Genomic DNA, 22982 nt, shown 5'->3' with positions numbered 1-22982 from the left:
ATTCTCTGTATTTCCTGAATTTGAATTTTGGTCTGTCTTGCTAGGTTGGGGAAGGTCTCCTGTTATCCAACTAATTTAAATGAAACTAGACCTACTACAAATGATAATTCTACCATATGTCTTCAGTGATTATTCGTCAATAAAGGAAAAGTGTTGGGGTGGGTGAACATCAGGAGGGAAAACAAATTAGCAAAGCAGAAAAGCAATAGATGCCACACAATTCCTCAAAATATTAAGGCCTTTCCTGTTCCTTACCTCTCCCCTCTCAAACAGTATGTCTGACAGAAGCCTGAGCAAGAGTCAGGCACCAGCATCTGTAGAAATAAAATTCTGTTGTTGGCAGAATTTCCTAGGTTGGAAGGTGAACACAAAAAGCCCTCAGAGAACATAACGAACTACTTAAGGACAGTTAACACAGTACATACAATCCTTCCCACACCGATCAAGTGCCAATCTAGCCAGTCTACACCTTGACATCTTTACTCATTCAATTCTATAGCTGCACGAGCAGAGGAAGTAAGGAAAGCATATGGAAGCAGAAGCTCAGCTGATGCTTAAAAGTCTTTAAGTATATATAAAGTAAATCTGTAGCAAATCCTACCCTTCCACACACATATCAATACAAACAAAGGAATCTAACTATCCTTTTATTAACACATTACTCTTTTTTTTAATTGCATTTTAGGTTTTGGGGTACGTGTGAAGAACATGCAAGATTGTTGCATAGGTACACACATGGCAGTGTGATTTGCTGCCTTCCTCCCCATCACCTATATCTGGCATTTCTCCCCATGCTATCTCTCCCCAACTCCCCACCCCCCACTGTCCCTCCCCTATTTCTCCCCGACAGACCCCAGTGTGTGATGCTCCCCTCTCTGTGTCCATGTGTTCTCATTGTTCAACACCCACCTATGAGCGAGAACATGCAAACACATTACTCTTTAATGGGAGCTCTTTGGATGTTTGTTGTTATGATAATGAATGAGAATGGACAAGGAAGAAAAATAACAAACATGAGCTAGACAGAAATACTTCAAGTTCCCCAAGTCCTTGTTGATGTTCTCAAATTTAAGATTACAAGTTGAAAATAATAACAAGTGGAGTAAGATTAATAAATAGTAGAATACTAAGTAAGTAAAAAGTTAGATTCAGGTAGGATAAATATGGGTCAATCATGCAAAAAAGAAGTGGAAGGAAGGCAAATAACCAGGAGAGAAAATGCAGGTGTAAAGAGGCCCTCAGGCAAAACCAGCATGTAATGGTTATCTTTCACAGGTATGATTTTGAAAAGTCTCTCTAGCCCATATGGAGGGAGTGGGTTAGAGGCGTTCAAGACTAGAAGCATAGAAATCAACTAAAAGGCTTTAGCTAAAATCAAGGAGAGAGATGATGACACCCCAATTTTAAGGTAGACAGTGGCAATATGGAAACAAAAGACATGTCCAACATTTTGCTGGTAAAAATGAACAAAACTTCATGATTTATACAGTTTTATGGAACTTTTTAATCACAATTCATGATTACAAAGGATGGATATCCATATATCTATCTACATTACTGGATATAGGGGGAGAGATAAAAAAAAGAAGAAATGGAAGATAATGCCCAGATTTCTCATTTAGACAACTGAATAGAGAAGCTGGTATCATTCACTGAGAAACCAAACTCAGAGAGGGAAGAATGGATCAAGAAAAATGGAGCTCAGTTTTAGACAAGCTGAGTTTGAGGTACTATGTGCTATCTCAACAGACATGTTCTATAGTTACTGTTACTTTATTCTGAGGCTCAAGAGAAATCTGGGCTAGGGATTGAGCCTCAGGAATCCTTAGCCTACAGATGATGCTGTACAGAAGCTGTGGGGGTGGATGGGATTCTCCAGGAAGAATGAATAGCATAAGAATGAATGGAAAAGGGTTCAGAGTGCAGCCTCAAGGAACACTAGCATTTAAAGGTTAGAAAGAAAAGAAATCCAAAAAGGAAAACCTGCACAGCATGACATGGAAGGCAAGGAAAGAGTTCTTCGAAGAGGGGAAAGTGTTGTACTGTCAAATATGGCCAAATGGTCAAACAAGGTGATAGCTAAAAAAGTAACTCCTTGTGTTTAGCAACAGAGATGGGGGACTTTGCTGGGGAAAGTTTCAGTGGAGTGGTGACATTAGGAACCAAAAGGTAAATGGATTGGTGAGGAACAGGTGATGGTTTAAGTGTAGATACTGCTCAAAAAAACTCACTACAAAGGAGGAGCAAAACAGCAGCACTGAAAAGAGATTGCCAAGTTGAGGGGATGCCTTTTTTAATGGAAGACATTCAAGTATGCATAAAAGCTGAGGAAAAGGAGTGGATAGAGACAAGGTTTTGATGGTTACAGAAGAGAGAACCTTACTCAAGGGGTGAGGTACTGAGAAGGAAGGTAGATAAACAGATGAGTGAGTGAAGTCTTGAACAAGAGAAAACACATCTTTCCACTGTGACAGGCAGTGGTGAGAGAGGGTCTAAACAGTTAACTTTTTTATAAAAATGTACCATTTTATTACAAAGAGTCTCAAAAATGAAAATAGTATCTCAAAAAGGAAACTAGACCACCAACCGCTGCCTGAAGAATCAGGGGAAGAAAAAGGGCAAGCATGTGAGTTTTTTGGCTCACCTGAGGCCACTGGGAAGGTATGAAAACAGAGCCAATCTAAAAATGGCTGATGTTATGTTAGGAGCCTGAAAAGAACAGGAGATCCTTGAAGACCCCGCCACCTTTTATAGAATGTTCAATAAGGGCACCTTTCCAAAGCTACTAAGCAGATATTTGGCATTTCAGGATTTTGTCTTATGGTTGCATAAAAGTATCCCTTTCACCAAGACCTGGCACTTTTTATGGTTCAAAGTTAAGAAATGGGGAAGGATGGAAGGATGGGTGGCAAGGCAGCTCCTAGAAGAGCTCACCCAGCATAGCTGCCCGGGGCTCAGGGCCTTGGTTTCTGTCTAGTCCCTGGGATATTTATATTTAATAAATTTTCTTATAAATACACAGAGAAATAGAAAATATAAAATCTGAGATGTTGGGGAAGAAAGGTGGGGAACTCAGCAAGAAGCCAGAGCTGGACCTGTTTCTTGACCCTTTTGGCTTCTGGCTTCTCCTCCTTGATTTTCTCCTCTTCTGTGACTTTGTTCTTCTTATCTGGGTATTTCTCTTTTTCATCCGCTTTTGATTCTCTTGGCTTTTTTGGAGTTGAAAGAGTTCTTGTGGCCACCCTCTCCCACCTCATCAGTCGGAGAACTGTTCCTCACAGGCAATTCATTTGTCAGAGGAACAGATTGAGATGTGCTTGTCAGGGTCTTCTTCACTCTCATCGCCCCTCTCTTAAGGGATGGCATCCTCTGGAATTACCTGCATGTGGAGACAGATGTGTGGGGCAGCATTCTCAGGTTCTCAGACAGTCACTATTTATCTTCTCCAGGTACTCATTCATGTTCTGGCTCGTCATACTGGAAGGGCTGATGTAGAGCTTGAAATCTGGTCCAAAGCATTCCAAGTAGTTACTGTATGGAAACTCATTAGGGATTTCTGCATCCAGGGCCACAGCTGTCTCCTATGTCCAGCACTCTGCAACATTACAAATGATGTAACCACCTCCTCCCAGCATTGGAATAGGCAGGTTAAAGCTCTTGACAAATTCCAAACACTTGGCATGCCCCCCTCCTTTTTTTGGGGAGATGGAGTCTCACTCAATTGCCCAGGCTGAAGGGTTGTGGCATGATCTCAGCTCACTGCAAACTCTGCCTCTTGGGGACAAGCAACTCTCATTACTCAACCTCCCGAGTAGCTGATATTACATGAGTGCACTACCATGCCTCACTAATTTTTGCATTTTTAGTAGACATGGGGCTTCACCATGTTGGCCAGGCTGGTCTCAAACTCCTGACCTCAAGTGATCTTCCCGTCTCAGCCTCCCAAAGTGCTGGGAGCAGACGTGAGCCACTGTGACAGGCCAGCATGCACTTTGATGGTCAGGTTGAAGCAACCTAACCAATCCCCAGACAAGGAGTCTGAGCCACACTGTAAGGGCACTGCACTAGGCTGGAACATCTCCATTATTCTGAACATAACCAGCCTGAAAATGGCCTCATAGGACTCGTCTTCAATCCCATCTCGGAACAGGTATTTAACAGTGTAATACTTGCCTTTGCCAGCTCCAATATCCTGTAGGTCCCTAGTTCCTGAAAAGTTCTCTCCATACTTAGGGAAACACATAGTCATGACCCAGTCTGTGATATAGAAGGCCTCTTCCATGCCATCGCCACGGTGAATATCAATATCAATATACAGCACCCTCTGGTGATACTTCAGCAGCTCCAGGATGACCAAGACAATGTCACTGATACAACAGAAGCCAGATACCTCGGACTTCTTTGCATGGTGCAAGCCCCTAGCCCAATTCACAGTGATGTCCATCTGCTGCTTATTAAGTTTCACAGCCCTTGCCACAGAGCCATCAGTAGACAACTGTCAGAATTCAAACAAGCCATCGAATACTGGACAGTCCTTACCGACGTTGACTCTGCATCTGCTTGCTGTGCTCGAACATGTAATCTGGACTGATGGAACACAAGAAGTTACTGTAGTCATCACTGTGGTACTTGATCATCTCTCCTCAGCACTGGCTTTGTAAGGGTGACAGATTTCTATTCATGATGTCCCATTTTTTAAAAATGTGTAAATTACCAGAAAAAGTATTTTATATTAAAATATACAAAGTTGGTACAAATTTATCAGGCTTATTAACCAGACTCCTTAAGAAAAGTAGTTAAAAGACACTGAGAGCATACATGAAGAAGCACAAAGTGTTCATTAAAAATATTCCATTTTATTACTAATAAAATAAATACAAATAAAAGCAAGGCATCAAATACTACAATTTATATCCAATATTGAATCAAGCTATGGAGAACAGGTACAGTCAAGAGCCTTGGGTCACACACATCTTTTGGCAATGATAAAAGAGCTATCAGATCACTTATGCCCCTTGACCCAGTAATTTCACTCTGAAGAATTTATCTAAGCATTTATCCCAAAGGGGAGAAAAGTAAACCACATTATTTTTATCAAAAACAATGGAAACAACTCAGATGTGCAACAAGCAGGGAAATAAATTATTATATATAACCCAAGGAGAATAACATAGCTATTAAAAAGGAAGGAGTACATTCTTATGACAAAGCAAGTGTGTATCAAAAGCTTTTAAGGTTAAAAAAAAAAAGTAACATGATATAAAACATTACTAATGCATAAAATGTTATGCTTACATAATGAAGGTAAGTGTTTTGAAAATAGCTTTTTAAAAAAAGTTTACAGATTTTTTACAATAAAGCTACTAAAATTGGTATGAAAAATAAAAATGAAGACTAATAATTTTTGAAGTCACCAATATTACCAGGAGAGTTTCTTAAGGTATGGTATAAGAGATACTTCTTTTTAAAAAAATGGTGTCAAGTTTCCCTGGAAAGTCATTTCTGGAAACTATGAAGCAAACCAGCCTGTGTATAATAATATCTATAATATTATACTAATATGTCCAATGTGAACTCATGGTTTCATAGCTTAAAAACTTTGTTTTAGTAAGCTGGAACAGGAAATTGCAGACTATACTGAAATAAATTAGAATGAGATTCTGATGATCAAATATTTTAGTAATAATCTGGCTTTTAAAGCCAACTCAAAGCACTCTAATATTTTGATCCTCAATATTTTAATACTAATGATGAAAGACTAAAGTGTTTGGCTACTATAAATTAATCATCTTTAAGACATAAGCATATCTTATCAACTGTCCATAGAGATTTGTAATATCTATTCCCCCAAAATAATTTTTGTATATTCTATTTGCTCTGCTCATTAGCTAAGCTGCTGCTTCAACTCAGCATTTTATTAAATGACACTCAGGTAAGTGGAGTTCTTATGATAAAAGTCACAAAGCAGGATTACAAGACATGTTCTCAAAAGCTTTAAAACTATTTTAGAACTGATGTGAGTCAACAATTTTAGCTTTTTAAATATTTCACCTAATTTTTCTACGAATAATGATGGAAAGGTTTCAAAAGAAGTGATATAAAAGTGGGCTTTATATAGTACCTGTTCTCTATTAAAGCATTATTATCATATCTTTTTAACCCCAAAGGGGGGAAAAGCCCACAAAACTCATAAGATATAACTAATCACATTTAAACAAATAACTCAGTAAAAAAAATCCTGATAATTGATTAACTGATGTAAAGCATTTAAAATAATTTCCCAATGGAAGTCACCATCCCTTAACTTCCATCAAAACATGCTGTATCTTCTACTGAAAAATATTTGTGGAAATAAAATTACAAAGCCCACACTAACCTGAGAGCTCTGTACACAGGGATGGCTCACTCTAAGGCTGCCTCCTAAACAGCATGAAGTCCGTGCCAGAAAGCCCCACTGCTACACTAAAAAAGTACAGTTTATATGAGGTTAATTCTCTGAATTTTCTTCCCCTTCTACTAAGGCAAATAAAAGAAGACAAAAAGTACTAGTGAATAATGCATGCTGAATCTCTGAAAATATCTTAGTAAAGGCTAAAATATCATTCTTAAAAACAGATGAGCAAAATACTTAAGAAATAAATTATTCTAATTGCAGTGCCAGAAGAAATAAAAAGCAGTAGACATTTTGGTTATGTGAACCTCTGGTATTATTTGGCTGTAACATACTTAGTCCATTTATGATAGTGTCTATAATTATAAATAACCTTACATATGGAATGTATGTAGGTAATACAATGTGTTAAGAAATTAAATGCCTGTTTCCAATATGTTCTACTTAAATATTTGTACATTTCTTTACTAAAGTTGAGAAGTTTCTATTACATTTTTAAATGCTAGATACCAATTTCAGATACAGCTGTGAAATATTCACTAGATTAGATTTTTCACTATTTTCTTTTATTCTTGAAATATTTATTGAATACTTAACTAAAAATAAGGTTTCTGTTTTGAACAAAGCAATTTCTCACAGAGGCTAGGTTTTCCTCCTTCTCTAACTAAAATTCAATTTTATCTCTATTTTTGTGTTGTTTTAATTTAATACTGCACTACAGAACAAAGAAAAAATAATAGTTTTTAGAGATAGCTACTGTGGCAACTTTTAAATAGTGAAAAAAGTCACGTCATTTTCCCTATCTCTAAACAAAAGGCAGATTTTAATAATTTGCAATTTTCCTAAGAAAAATGCTCTTCAGTTCCTGAATATTTTAGTTGTTAAAATTTAAATTTGGAATACAAAAATTTACTTACTTCCAAGCTGCCTCTTTTTATTGGATTCAGCACTAATAATTTCTTTAGAAGATTTTCACAGTCTGTGGACATATAGAAGGGAATACGGTACTTCCCTCGTAAAACTCGCTCCCGAAGTTCCTTAATAAAAGTGAAAGAAAGCACTTACAACTGGTTTTTGAAATGATCATACTTAAGGATAAAACATTAATATCAAATTTAGCTGATACCTTTAAATTCTGGCCATCGAAAGGCAAGGAGCCACTGACTAATGTATAGAGAATGACGCCCAGACTCCACACATCCACTTCGGGCCCGTCATACTTCTTTCCTTGGAAAAGCTCAGGAGCAGCATAGGGTGGGCTTCCACAAAATGTGTCCAATTTGTTCCCAACTGTAAATTCATTACTAAAACCAAAGTCAGCAATTTTAATATTCATATCACCATCAAGGAGAAGGTTTTCAGCCTAAGAGGAAAATAATAAAAAGAATGATGTAAAAAGCCTACATAAAATAAAAATACTTGTTAAAAGTGTTTTAGCTTCTAAACTAACATATCTCTTGCCTCTTATTTCTAAATGTAATATCAAATTTAGAAACCCAGTATGGTACTTCAAGGCGAAACTGTTCTGAGTTACATCTATATAAGACTAAATTTTAACACTATAAAAAGAAAGCTCTCTTTATATGCATACATGCAACTACTTAAGAAAGGTTATTTAAAACTCATTTTCTTTCATAGGTTATTTTAAACTCATTTTTTTCCTCATAGTCAGAAACATCCTGGAAGTGTATCTTTATATGACCTACTCTAAAGTACATAATACTAACCCATCTTGGACTTAAAACCAGTAAGATTACCCAAAGGAGCTCTACTTTATTAGAGTATTGTTGGTTAACGCAAGGCTCAAAGGTACATCTAAAGTAACTGCCCGTCAGGGGTTCTGTGACTACTACTTCATTTCTTTGTCCTCTCTTGTAGAATCCTTCCTCAACAAAGTACTGTTTAAGTAAAACATGACCAAACAAAATATAGCCTCCATTAGATCTTGTCTGTTTTAAGCGTCTTTTTGCTGTTCTAAAACTAGATTCTCTTCTTGAAGTATATTTATGTAGAAAGCAGTGAATTATCCCCCATGTGGTGAGATGCTGGTTTTCCAAAATCCTATAGCAGAATCACTCAAAGACAGTATTTTAAATGTCCCTTTTGTAAATAGAAGCAACTCAACAAAGGACTTGCTTTTGCACGTGTTTTGTTTCAAACTCTATTACAATGGATGGACAGACTAACAAAGTTATAGATTACTTTGCCGATGTATTTTAGCAGGTTCCAAAAAGGACTAAAATTTGACTAAAACAAAAATCAGACTTCTCTATATCACTGGAAGGTCTAACAATCATGAGTCAAGCACTCTACCCATCATATATCTCTTCCTTCCCCAACCTCCCAACCCTTGTTGTTGTTATTGTTTTATGGTATACTAGCTTGGGATATTTGCTTTCATTTTATTTTGGAAAACGCAGATAAACCTAGCACCTAAAACAGACAATAAAAATGGGGTATCATTTATTAAATAAATACTATAAAAGCACATATATTTGGAAAAATGTATATTAGATTGTAACATTTTTGAAATGTGACAAAGCCAGGTTATTTTGATGTTCTGATGTAAGAGCCTGGTCACTGTAAATTTCTGAAGCTGTTTGTAAGTAAGCTGGACTTTTTTTAGTCTCTCTAAAAATGTCTGAACGGATATCAAAGTATCCAAACTGCCTCAGAAAAGAAGAGCTGCAGGGGGTTCTGAGGTCTCCTTCCAAGAGTGTATAGGAAAACTCACTCTACCGGACTAAAGGGAAAACACAAGGTTTTGAACAGGATTATTTTTTGCAGATCTTTTTCATATAAGAAATGAGATGATAAACTGGGAGTCAGGCACAGAAGCAGAGGAACAGTTCTCTTCTTTCTCATTTGTCGTGCAAGTGATTCCCCTTAAAATAGCCAAGGAAGGAAACCAAGAAATAAAAAAAAATTGGAGCAACAGAAAAATCATAAGCTCTGAAAAACAGAAGCTAAAATAGAGAATTAGACTTTACACTTTTGACAACTATTTAGGGTCATACATTCAAATATAACCCAAACTGGTGCTAGTAGTTGATAAAGGTGATTAGGAAAAAAGAAAAATAAGACTTCTATGTAAGGGACAATGCAAATCAAATTTGGAATAGAGAAAAAGGAAAAAAGAGACGCAAACATTTTAGCTCAGGGTGTTTCCACTTTCAACTTACTTAAATGGTTTCAACACCTTAAATGGTTGTGCCACAAAATCTGTGGCACCAACTTTCCTTAATTCTTTGAGGAAGGAGTGAGCTTTAAGGTAGAGCGTGAATACTGCATCTTATATTAGGCAAACATGGGTCTGTGCTCTGACTTTGCTTCTGTCTGAGGTCCCACACTTTTGGCTGGAAACAAAATTCCACATCTATGCATTTAAAACAAGCTAATTAATGGTGAATGAAATCCTCTAACCTTTAAAGCTAGATAACTCCTTACTCACATTTTCTTCATTTTTTTTTTTTTTGAGACGGAGTTTCACTCACGTTACCCAGGCTGGAGTGCAATGGCGCGATCTCGGCTCACCGCAACCTCCGCCTCCTGGGTTCAGGCAATTCTCCCGCCTCAGCCTCCTGAGTAGCTGGGATTACAGGCACGCACCACCACGCCCAGCTGATTTTCTGCATTTTTAGTAGAGACGGGGTTTCACCATGTTGACCAGGATGGTCTCGATCTCTTGACCTCGTGATCCACCCGCCTCGGCCTCCCAAAGTACTGGGATTACAGGCTTGAGCCACCGTGCCCAGCCCATTTTCTTCATTTACTCAGTGAAATATTACCTTTCATAAAGTTGCTGTTAGAATAAAAAAGTAACTACCTGCATAGTGTCTAACAGCGCACTTAGGCAATAAAAAAGACAGCTCTAATATTATTATTAAATATATACAATACAGATTTTTTTTAAAAAATTAAAATCAGAAGCTTACCTTAAGATCACGGTGAACAATGCACTTTTGATGACAATACTGTACAGCAGATACAATCTGGAATAAATATTTGGATAAAAGAGTCAAATTATTTTATGATTAAAAAACAATTTTCCCCAATAATCGCCTCCAATTTAGATAAATTACTAACTTGGATTTCAAGGTAATATTTAATAAATCTGCTATGCCTTTAGTTCAGAAAACTATACACATTAAAGTGATGAAATTGCTCATAAATGTAGAAAATAGGAAAAGTAATATTCTCTTGCTAAAATACAATAAAATATTTCTTTGTCAGAGACTGTGAAGATTTCACATTGATCATTATAATCAGAATTTATACAATTTATAGTTTTGGTCAAATGGTTTATTACAGTGTTGAAATAAAAGCTTTCGTACACATGAATTAGTATTTTAAGATAATTGTCTCAAGTTAGAAAAGCAAAACTCTATTCTAGGAATTACAAAAAATGTGCTCAAGGTATGTTTCTTTAGTGAGGCCAATTTACTAAGAACTTATCAATGAGGTATTTAACAGTGTCTTTATTTGTTTGTTCATATATAAAGAGGAAAATTTTTGAGCCTTAAAAAGAAAGCTGATCAGAAATAATAAAGAGGGAAAAATGAAATTCAATCTTAAACCTGTCACTAATTCAGTCAGGTGAAGTATTCTATGCCTGAAACTAGGTTTTGTATGCAGCCATAATTTTTAACCATTACATAGGGCTTTGTGGGACAAGGACTAAACAAGGAGGAACCCAACAGTTTAAAGGCCAAAAATATGAGAGAAATAGATTATAAACACTTCTATGATACTTCTTTATTACATAAAATACAGAAGTGGAAAGAATCTGAGAGCAATCAATTAAGAACATTTTTGTACATATAATTATATCTGATGAATAGAAGGATGGTCATTTTAACGCACAGCAGAACATTCAATTCTGTGGATTCAGTTAAATATAAACACAGTTTGAATGTTAGGTATTTACAAACGGAGATAGAAATGAGACTTTTTAAAAGTCTAAAGGTGATGTGAAATATGATCATGCTAATAGGAATATGGGTGAAAAAAAAACTTCAAAGTAGAAGTGAACTGATATTTCAGTATTATAAAGTTATTCTAATGTATATTAAAATCGTTCAAAGACACAGAAAACATGAATTCAAAACAAAATCATCAACACACAATGAGTAATATACAATTCCATTTAATTCATTTTGATTCAACAGTTTATTGAGCACCTGCTATGTGCAAGAAAATGTGCTGGTTGCCAGGCAAATACAAAAATGAATACCACATGGACTCTGTTCTTAAGGAGCTTACAATATGATTCAGAAGAGAAAATAAGGTATATATGCTCTATGTACTTTGTATTCTAGAGGTATATATTATTATTTAGAGAGGTATATATTTATTACTTTTCTATATATTATAAAGAGGTATATATTATTTCTTTATAAGGTAGAATCATAGAACTCTACCTTTTTATGAGAATCATAAAAAATAAATAATATTTTCAGTTGGAAACGCTTCCTGAAGGAGGTGCTATTTAGTCTAGGCCATCCTTGAAGGACAGAAATATTTTAAAATGTAGAGATCTGGGGATGGGGAGGTGGGGGTAAGGTGGTGAAATGAATTAATGACAAGGGAACTGTGTATTTGAAAAGCAGGTTGGGGCTGATGCCTGTAATCCCAGCACTTTGGGAGGCTGCAGTGGGAGGAGGATTGCCTGAGGCCAGGAGTTCAAGACCAGGCCTTGGTAACACAGTGAGACCCCCATCTCTAAAAAAAATAAAAATATTAGCCAGGTGTGGTGGTGTGCACCTGTGGTCCCAGCTACACAGAGTCTGAGGCAGGAGTATCTCTTGAGCCTAGGAGGTTGAGGCTGCAGTATGCCATGCTCATACCACTGCACACCACCCTGGATGACACAGTAAGACCCAGTCTCAAAAACAAAAAATAAACAAAAACACCAACCAAACAAACAAATCCCACAAAACCAAACAAAACCAAACCAAAACACATTTAAAGAAAAAGAGGTGGAAAAATGGTGAAAGTGGGAGTCAAATCTTGACAAACAGGTTGATAAAAGTCCTGAATTCGAAAGTAAGCAGATACTGCAGAACCACTATATGTTTTTGGGCAGAGTGACTGGGAATGATTATGATCAATTTTAAGTATGATTCCTAAAAATACAGAAGGATCTAATGATTAACATTTGTAGTATTTCTACTAACTACAAACTACTAACATAGAAACTACTAACAAAGAAAACTACTAACATAAGTAGTTTTCTTAAGCAATATGCTTCAAAATTCTAATACCCAATTTTCACTAAATTATGTTCATTAGCCAAAAGATATATACATTTATATGTATATTTTATTGGACATACTATATAGGTCATAGTATGTTCATATTATAAGATTATTTTTTATCATGGGTGATAGAAATTTGCTGATAATGACATTATCTTTTATTAGTCACATGTTTGTATGATCCATTGAAGGTATGCAACAGATAATATTTTGGTTACCAAACATGATCAGAGGCCATGCAATTCATGTCAGACAGAATGGTCTCTATGAAGGCAGTTCTCCAAGCACTTCTAGAACCAAACATTTCCTGAGCCTCAAAGCATTAAGAATGGAAAGATAATTACAAATAATCCTCTGTATTAAGCACGTGTGATCCCCAAATTCTATGAACTCTGGGCTATCGGTGGTAGTTTATTATAGTATTACCACACTTGCTTAGCAGGGAACAGTTTTTGCCATGAAAGAAGTTCTGCTTTCTGACTCACTGCAAGAATCCCCCTCCACAAGCCCAACTTTTACTGCATTGTTTTACGGCTAGATCTTCCCATCTCAAAACATTCTGTACTTCCATAAATAGGATACAGGAACTTCCCTATGAGCCTTCTGTTAATGAATCTTAAAAACATGATTTACAATCAGCTGGGTACTGACAGTAAGACCACACACATCAGTGTTTTCCACTGAGTTAGAGTTATCACAGTTACTTTGCAATTATTAATACCTATAAATGGGTCAGGAATTCCTATGGTTGAAGTGGTAGAAAAGCACCGTACAGGCAATGGCTGCTAGGTGGTCTTAAACTGCTCTAGTGTCTTTAGTATTTCTAAAAGTAAAGTCAAGGACATATATACATTTATCCTTGCTGACACAGTATTAATACATACATTATTTTACTGTTAAAAAAGCAAATAAAAGTAACTGTATATTCATTAATTCTGTAAGAGTTTAAATCAAATCTGTAAAGAAAAATAAGCTCCTCAAAAATAAATTTAAGTAAAAATTTACCGTCAGGTAACTACAAAATAATGTATGTGTGTCCATATGTGTAAGGATGTTTGCATGTCTCTCATTTCTAAAAATATGAGTTAGTAACTTTTTCAGTTTTGTGCAAACATAAATAGATATTAAATACATTTAAAATTTACAGTTAAAGAATAAATTATAAAGAAAATCTTTTCCATTGTTTTACAATTTAAACAGCATTCACTTGGCACTCAGTCTCTGCAATGTGAGAAATATGAAGCTGATTTCAAAACATTTCAGACTTTATTTCAAAACGCAAGCCAATTTTAGTCATTAATTGTATTTCTATAAAAATATCTGTGTCCCAACTTCCTATCCTGCTCTCACTCACCAGCAAGATGAAAAGCTCTTTAAAATAGCAGGCACTTCCAATTTATCTAATTCCATATAGTACCCAGTATCATTTTTTATACCTATCAAAAAATAAGTAAAACTAGCTGCCTAAAAAAATAAGAGTAAGTAGCAATCATCTTTAAAGTATACGTTAGGATTCCAATGGGAATATTTAATGCAAATTGTAACTTTCTTGCTGGTCTGCTACTAACAAAAGCTACTGTGACTGATATTAAATGAATAATATTTAAAATGATGTGTGTGACTGGGTGCAGTGGCTCATGTCTGTAATCCCAGTACTTTGGGAGGCCAAGGTGGGCAGATCACCTGATGTCAGGAGTTCGAGACCAGCCTGGCCAACATGGTAAAACCCTGTCATTACTAAAAATACAAAAATCAGCTGGGTGTGGTGGTGTGCGCTTGTAATACCAGCTACTCGGGAGGCTGAAGTAGGAGAACTGCTTGAACCCATGAGATGGAAGTTTTAGTGAGCCAAGATAGCGACACTGTACTCCAGCCGGGGTGACAGAGCAAGACTACGTCTCAAAAATAAATAAAAATTAACAAATAAAATGATGTGTGTTAATACTTTATTTAAGGGTAAGCTTGAACTTCCATCCCAGGAAAGGAAATAATTTAACAGTACGTGATTGAATACCATTCAGTTTCTTAATGTTGCTTTCCTTATTACCAGTTGTCTTTACCTTCAGCTATTTCAACAGGAATATTTCCAGGAATCTACCCCAAATAAAAGGGCTATACATGTCTTTGGTATAAAGCATTTCACAAACTGTGTTCCAAAAGCAATAATTCTGTGAGATATTAATAACAGAGGTTTCACAAAACAAACACACTCACTCCATGATCAATCTGGAAAATGCCATGTTATAACAAGTTAAACATGCTTTTTCCTCTCTTCCCCTTTAGAACTTCTCTATTTGTTTAACACATTAACATGTAAGAGTCTTTTCCAGACACACTGATTACAGACCCTCTCTAATTGCAGAATTAAAGTGTTCATGCAGACAGAAGAGGTAGTGTGCCATTTTTAAATAAAAATTCTAAATTTACTAAAAGTTTAGGATACACTAAATTGTCCACTTAAACCAGTAAATTTTATGACCAATTTACAATTCACTAATTTTCTATTTCTATGGCAACTTATATGTATGCTTATTTCAATCACTTCAGTTCTAAAAATTAAAAATAAAATTCTAGATAAATTTATTTTTTATCATTTCTATAATAAGTCATATTCAAGTTGAACTGGAAATATGAGTATCTTACCATATTCCTCTGCCATATTTGCAAAGTTTCTTGCCTACTTGGTTAAATCAAATTAACCATATTCTTTAAATCTACAAAAATGAGTTTAAACACTGAAACATCTTTAATTAAAAGAATACAATAACCTCTTTAAACAGTACCCATATATGCTGTACATATAAAACCGGTAATAATTTATAATAATTATTGGATAAAGACATCAAAGGGTTAACTATTTTTTTTTCTGTCTCTGTCTAGTCTATGCTTCTGGGACTCTCAGACAGTTAATTAGGTAAGTCTCATCTATAAATATTTACTCTTTATGACAATCTAAAAATAATCATCTGCAACTATTTAAATTTAAATTCAGAAAGGTTTATTTTTTAGGAGTTTTCCATCCTTAAAAATATAAGAAAGTAGGAATTCTTCTTTTTAAAATACCATGTGTTGTGAAGTCCAGTTTGTAATACTGTCCATTGTACATCACTAATAATATCAGCAAAACAAAGTTGAAAACTACTTTCCATACCTGCCTAAATTTTGCACGGGCCTCTTTCTCTTTCATTCTTCCATGGGCAACTAAGTAATCAAATACTTCACCTGAATCAGAAAGGTAAAGCAGGTAGTAAAATATACATAGATTTTTGGTTAACAATATATGCAATGTCAATTTTTTTCCTTGTTTATAAAGAAATTTTTGGCCCATACTTTTCTGCTAGTTTATGTAAGTCACAAACTAACACATGAATAGAAAAAAAGAAAAAATTACATATAAAATTGAGTATCTGCAGCAGTTTGTATTTAGCAAATCTCTTTAAAAAATAAGTCATAAAAACACAACCAGGAAAACTTGCTTTCTGCTTTCAAGTATTATGTAAAAATACAGTCAACTCTTTATTATCCATTGTAGTAAAAGGAAGCCACAGCCTGGGCAATCAAAAATTACATTTGTCTTTCTATTTGGGGCCTATGTTTCAAACGAAACAATGAAGTCTTTTTTGTTGGATTGCTCTTTTAAATTCTCCCTGTCATATGGTCTGGATAAAATTCCATCTCACTACTTCCATCAACATTGATTTCTTTCCTGTACTCTGTGTTTATTCTCACTTTACTCATTTCACACATTTTAGTAGTTAACCACAAATTATACAGAATTAAATCATTTGTGTGTATATCTCTATTACCCCAGATGAACTGTAAATTACTTGAACATCATCATAATATCTGCACTTCATCTCCATGGCAGAACACAAAGTACATAAATGTTTGTTGAAATAATTTTAAAATAACTGGAAGCTTTGGAAATTTCCTACTGGATCCATTACTTTACATGTCTGTAAGTTTTTCCTTTTTCTCTAGTTAGCAAAACAGCTTAAAACTAAATTAATCTTGAGTTACAATTTTAAAAATATTACCTTAGTATAAGGGTTAAATTTATTTTTGTGTCCTTATAATTTGTACCATATAGATATACATGTATATTAAACAAACAAAATGGCTTAAAATGTTCTTGAAAGTATGGCAAAGTGGTAAAAATAAAAAATAAAAAAATTCAGGCTTTAGAATCAGACCAATTTTGGTATGAATTTTGTTTTAGCCCTACGTACTATTGAGAGACATTATTAGGAAGATTTCTTAACTTCATTAAGACTCAGTTTCTACCTACTGCCTATTCACATGGTTGTTGTAAGGATTAAATGAAATAATGCATGTGCTTAGCACAGCAACTGGCATATAGCAAGCACTCAATAAATCATGTTTTTGTACCTAGGTATACAGATATATTACATATACATGCACTATCAATCCTAGGATATAAATAAAATACTAAAAATCAAATATGTAATGAACGTATGTCAGATCAAACTAATACATCTACAATGTTAGACAGCATATTATATAATATTAAGCATACTTAAGTGATTAAATGGGATAATGAGAACAGAGAAATGAATGGATGCTCTAGTTGACTCATCACAGTAATTAATTCTAGATGTGTGGTAACAGTTGTTAATTCTAGTTAACCCATCATAGTAGTTAATTCTAGATATGTCAGTTTAGGCAGGGAAAGATATATACAAGAGTTTGAAAAATTTGGATCTACTCTTAAGTACTGCTTAGAATACACTTACCCCAGGTATTTACATGACATAGTTCTGTACTTATCATATATTGATTGTATATGATTTACTTCCCCAATTGGAATGTAAGAATCTTAAGGGCAGGGACTTTGTCTTTGCTCACTCATGTATTCCCAGCACCTAGAACATTACCTGATACATGGTAAGCATCTTATAAATGTTGTTTGAATGAACAAAAGAAAGAATAAACACATCATTTCACAGTAGTACTGACATCTACTTTTAATAGGCTCCTTTGGATTAAATATGGTTCAAAATAAAAGATTTTTCTGATTTTTCTAATCACTGAAAATTTTCATTCCATTAGTGAACCAGAATCAACTGATCGATTCTTGGCAAAGAGGCAATTGTCTAACTTAATTCTTATTCACATTACCATTCTAGCGTACATGTCAGATTTGATCCTAAACTACTGAGAAATCTCAGAGGAAACATATTCAGTGTTTTATTTTCCAGAGTTACCCTGCCATTTACAGACTAAAAAGGCAAGAAAATGATTCTAGATTTACTGCCACAGAACCATAATGGGTTTTGTTACAGAATCACTAACTTGCAAAACTCAAAGAAAACTTATCGCAGGAATCAGAATTTAATGAGGTCGACTGGTATGGTCTGAATTCATGTACCCATCTCTCTGAGCTACTCCCCACTGTGTCTCCCAACTATGCTACTGAAGGAGAGCAGTGATGGCCTCACATACTCTTAACTCTAGCCATTACTCCCCTTCATTAGCACCAATAGAGAGTTGACTGTACTTACCATTAACCATTAAGTCAGTACACATATTAATATTAACAACTTGCAGTGGGCCTTTATAAAAACAGAAGGACATATACAGAATTTAGCAGTCTATAATTTCCCAAATCAAAGTGGGTCTAGCTCCTTTCTCTAAATTTTATATCACTAAATAGAAAAAAGGAGTCTAACTAAATTAAAAATAGTATTTGAGGTTCCTATGCAACAGATTATTACAGCAATCTAACTGAAGGACATAGAAATAGAGAAATAGTTCATTATGTGTTATTTGTAGATTCATTAGTTTCATTATAGATCTACATTTTATGCAAATTTACATGGCTGTTTAAATATAATTTTTAAAATCCTATAACGAACACAAAAGCAATTAAATATATTAACCTCTATAGTAAAGTTTTCTAGAAATACAAGATAGTATAAATATAATTTAGTTGTTACAGACTAGATAAATCCTTTCTATTCCAGTTCATATAAAATCTGAATCACCATAAAAATCTATAAATTTCATTAGCTAGAAGAGCTCGATAGTGTTCAACACTAAGTTTTTCTATTGAATAGCAAAAAATCAATCGGCCAAATAACTTCAGATGCCTTCTTTCTTCTTCAATTGGTTAAATTCTGAGCCCTTAAAACTTCCCTTTAAGTAATCTTTTTTTTTAACTTATTAAATGATTAATTCCATAAATTTTCAACCTATTTCTGAAAAAGTGAAGTCCTAAATCTAATAGAAAAGTGATTCTGAGCTGATGCATTTCTCATTTAAGGGAAAGTGCAGGAGATGAAGGTGATTTTCTATTACATATCAGTGTTTAAAAATCATTCCTATTTTTGACACCATGATAGTCAAAAAATACATGATATTATACTACAAATACATCTTACTATCTCTGTCAACTCAGTCCTCTAACACATAAAACGTATAGATCAATACTTGTTTAAATTGAAACATTTGCTTCATTTTATGAATTATCTTGAAAATATATGTATATTGAGAATCTGTCATATGTGAACAATCAGTGAAATAAACACCTAGCCTAGAACAAGCTTTTATTATAGATTTTATTAAATACATTCTGCACTTGCAGTTCCCTGCTGATAGCCAAAGTTTCTAATCATGATATGATATATTGTTATGATAAAACTTAGACAAGAGAATCAATACATTTGTAAGATGACAATACAAATTTAACGCTCCAAAAAATGTCCCTAAGTAAATTGTAAATAAGCCAAAAATTCTATTTATAATGTAGGATCAAAAGGACTTAAAAGTAAACACTGAATTTTCCTTAAGATGTAATTTAAAGGCATTTAAATAAAACAATGACTCATTAACAACATTGAAAACATAAAAATGTCATAATGAACCCTTAGGTATTAATAATTCTGTATGTCTCAGCAAAGAGAACTTTTCAATCACCCTCATTCTTACCCCCACTCGCATATTCCATGACTAAATAGAGAGTCTTCTCTGTTTCAATAACTTCAAACAATTTTACTGAAAAAAAAAATTAGAGATATTACTTTATAACTGTTAGCACAGATTGAAGGTTTTAAGAAAATCTAAGGTAGCAATAAACTAGTTAAAACTTTGACTATTTACTAAACATTATTAATCATAATTTCAAGTTCAAAAAGTCTCTCTGAGATTATTACTTCTATGACAGAAAACTATTTACCACAAAGTGATTTAAAACCAACTTCTTGAGTTGAAAAAGTTAAGTTTCTGGAATTAAGAAGCCATTATTTTTCAAATTAGAATAAGGTTATAAAAAGAACTCTTAAAATTAGAAAAATAGAATTTAAACTGAAGTTTAAAAAGAGACTATGTTATATTACAGTGAGCCATTATGAAATGTTACATAGTCTTTGGTGCAGAAACAAAAGAAATTCTGTATTTCTGTGACATTCTAAAAGTTTTTGGTTAGAAAAACTACTAAAGTATCAAATTTATGTAGTTGAAATATTCACCCCAAATAAGCACTTTAACAACTATATAAGATTTTTAAATGTATCAAAAAGTGTTTTAAAAAACCAGATTTTTAAAAAGACTGTTTTACTTCTCACAACCAAATGATTTCATATATCTAATCAATAATTTTATTTGTAAAAAGATGAAGAAAAATCAGAACTTACTGAAAAATTTTACTAAAATTGAAATCAACTTTTTATTTTCTTTAAAATGCAGTTATTTTGCCTGTAAACTATGATCAAACTGAAGTGCATAGTATCAAAACATCTGAAAGTCATTTTTTATAAATACCTAAATGACCTGCAATCTCTCTTTAGAGATTTTTTTTTTTTTCTTTTTTTTGAGATAGGTTCTCACTCAGTTACCCAGGCTGGAGTGCAGTGGCATCATCTTGGCTCGCTGCAACCTCCACCTCCCAGGCTCAAGCAATCCTCCCCACCGTGTAGCTGGTACAGGTGTGCACCATCACGCCTAGCTAATTTTTGTATATTCTTGTAGAGACAGGGTTTTGCCATGTTGCCCAGGCTGGTCTCGAACTCCTGACTTCAGGCAATCCAACTGCCTCAGCCTCCCAAAGTACTGGGATTACAGGCATGAGCCACCACGCCCAGCCAGATAAACTTCTTTATTTTATTTTATTTTTAATTTAGAGACATTTAGTAAGGAAATAAAAAAAATTTTTTTTTGTATGCATTAACACTGAATCATATCAATTATTTGAGTGGAGAGTACAAGATAGCAAGGTAGCAGAAAACAGCAATCTGTAGCCTCCAGTTAACTTCTCTGTAATCTCTTTTTACCCAAAGTATCACTTTCCTGGGTTATCACTCAGGTTATCACTTTTCTTCTGCTTAAACTATCCTTAACATTGTGCCTTTTCAAATACCCTCAAATTAAGGAAAATACTTCATTGTTAATAATACATATATATATTTCATACCTATATTAGGATGATTCAGTATCTTCATTATTCGAACTTCTCGAAATAACTGTTAAAGAAAACAGGTAGATATATTTCTGTTAAAAAAAAAAACAAGCAAGCAGAGAGCCAATTAAAATATTTATTTGAAGATATTAATCTGCTTATAAAATGCTACAGGATTCTGTAAATGAACTAAAACAAAGTATTCTCTCAGTCCCAACTCTAGCTATGTTAACTTAGACTGCGACATTAACTTCGCTGTGACGTGGTTTCTAAAAGAATTTTAAGTAGATGAACTCTAATGATCTCTGTGTGTGTGGTGTGAATACATTACACACAACAACACTTACAGATTATTCAACTACTCCTTATGAAAAGCAACAAAAGAAAAACACTGTGAAAATGGAATTTAATGGTCCTTCTTATGATCTTTACCCAGAAACCGCCTTCCTTAGGGGTTTGACTCTAAAGTCTCTCTACTGACTGATCAAACATTTTAATGAAAGAGTCAGTAAGATTTTCAGGTAGATTTATAGAATAACTGTAAATAATAATAAAAATACATTTACTAATTCATATAAAAACAAAATGACAAGAAGTGACTTGAAAAATGAGTATTTAAATTTCCCTCCTTTTCATTTTACTTTTTAAACAATACGGGGTATATTTTTCAAAAGCATAACTTGGTACTATTTTCTCTATGTCTTTGAGTATGTGTTAGATTCCAAATAAGGCAATTTGTTCAACAGGAGAACCAAATATCGGTGATATTCTGAAAGTTATATTAAGACATATGCATTTTAGCAAATAAAATCTAAAGTTACTGCTTTCAAGAGGCGACATTTCTCAAGCGAAGATACACAATGGCCAAAAGAACACAAAAAGATGTTGAACGTTACTAATCATTATGAAAATATAAATCGAAGCCACAAAGAGGTACTACCTCACAACTATTAGGATGACTACTATCAAAAACCAACCCCCCACTCTGCCCAAAAAATAGCAAATGTTGCTGGGATGTGGAGAAACTGGAACACTTCTGCAGTGTTGATGGGAATGACAAATGATAGAGCCTCCATGAAAAAAAAAATAGTTCCTAAAGAAATTAAAAATAGAATTAACATATGATTTAGCAATTCCACTTTTGGGTATATGTAATATACCCAAAGAATTGAAAGCAGTGACTCAATCAGACACTAGTACACCCATGTTCATAGTAGCACTATTCACAATAGCCCTGCAACCAGAGTCTATCAACAGATGAAGAGATAAATGAAATGTGGTCTATACCAACAATGGAATATCATTCAGCCTTAAAAAGGGAGGAGATTCTGACATGTGCTACAACATGGATAAACCTTAAGGACATTATGCTAAGTGAAATAAGTCAGTCACAAAAGGGAAAACACTGTACAATTATACTTATATAAGCTACCTAGAGTGGAGTAGCCAAATTCACAGAGATTTAATTAGGATGATGGTTGCCAGGGACTGGAAGGATAGGGTATTGCATGGGTTACTGTTTAATGAAAACAGAGTTTCTGTTTTGGAAGACGAAAAACATTCTTGAGTTTGACAGTGATGTTTGAACAACAATGTAAATGTACCTTAATGCCACTGAATTGTATATTTAAAATGGTTAGGCCAGGCAAGGTGGCTCACGTCTGTAATCCCAGCACTTTGGGAGGACAAGGTGGGTGGATCACAAGGTCAGGAGATCAAGACCACCCTGACTAACGTGGTGAAACCTTGTCTCTAGCAAAAATACAAAAAATCAGCCAGGTGTGGTGGCATGCACCTGTAGTCCCAGGACTAGCTGGGAGGCTGAGGCAGAAGAATCGCTTCAACCTGGAAGGCAGAGGTCACAGTGAGCCAAGATCATGCCACTGCACTCCAGCCTGGGTGACAGAGCGAGATTCCATCT

The 22982-nt window shown here is 34.5% G+C and overlaps 1 protein-coding gene across 12 annotated transcripts in view; it reads right to left on the bottom strand.

Annotated features, from left to right (window-relative positions):
• The window catches only part of MARK1 (microtubule affinity regulating kinase 1), a 127118-nt gene that overhangs the window by 36549 nt on the left and 67587 nt on the right, over window positions 1–22982 (bottom strand). For 11 of the 12 annotated variants that reach the window (XM_017526335.2, XM_017526337.2, XM_017526336.2 and 8 more), the window contains exons 4-9: window positions 21077–21125; window positions 19597–19662; window positions 15800–15870; window positions 10327–10383; window positions 7518–7754; window positions 7309–7428 (exon numbers count right to left, since the gene is read on the bottom strand). In XM_017526335.2, coding sequence (XP_017381824.1) covers window positions 7309–7428; window positions 7518–7754; window positions 10327–10383; window positions 15800–15870; window positions 19597–19662; window positions 21077–21125 — 600 coding nt within the window. Of the gene's footprint in view, window positions 1–7308; window positions 7429–7517; window positions 7755–10326; window positions 10384–15799; window positions 15871–19596; window positions 19663–21076; window positions 21126–22982 lie in introns of those variants that run through there. The other variant, XM_037737708.1, reaches the window with a different exon arrangement.

This window comes from Cebus imitator, unplaced genomic scaffold, assembly GCF_001604975.1.
Source record: "Cebus imitator isolate Cc_AM_T3 unplaced genomic scaffold, Cebus_imitator-1.0 Scaffold42, whole genome shotgun sequence".
NCBI classification, from domain to species: Eukaryota; Metazoa; Chordata; class Mammalia; order Primates; family Cebidae; genus Cebus; species Cebus imitator.
The sequence above is the reverse complement of the archived record's forward strand: the minus strand, read 5'-3'. Positions and strand labels throughout refer to the sequence as shown.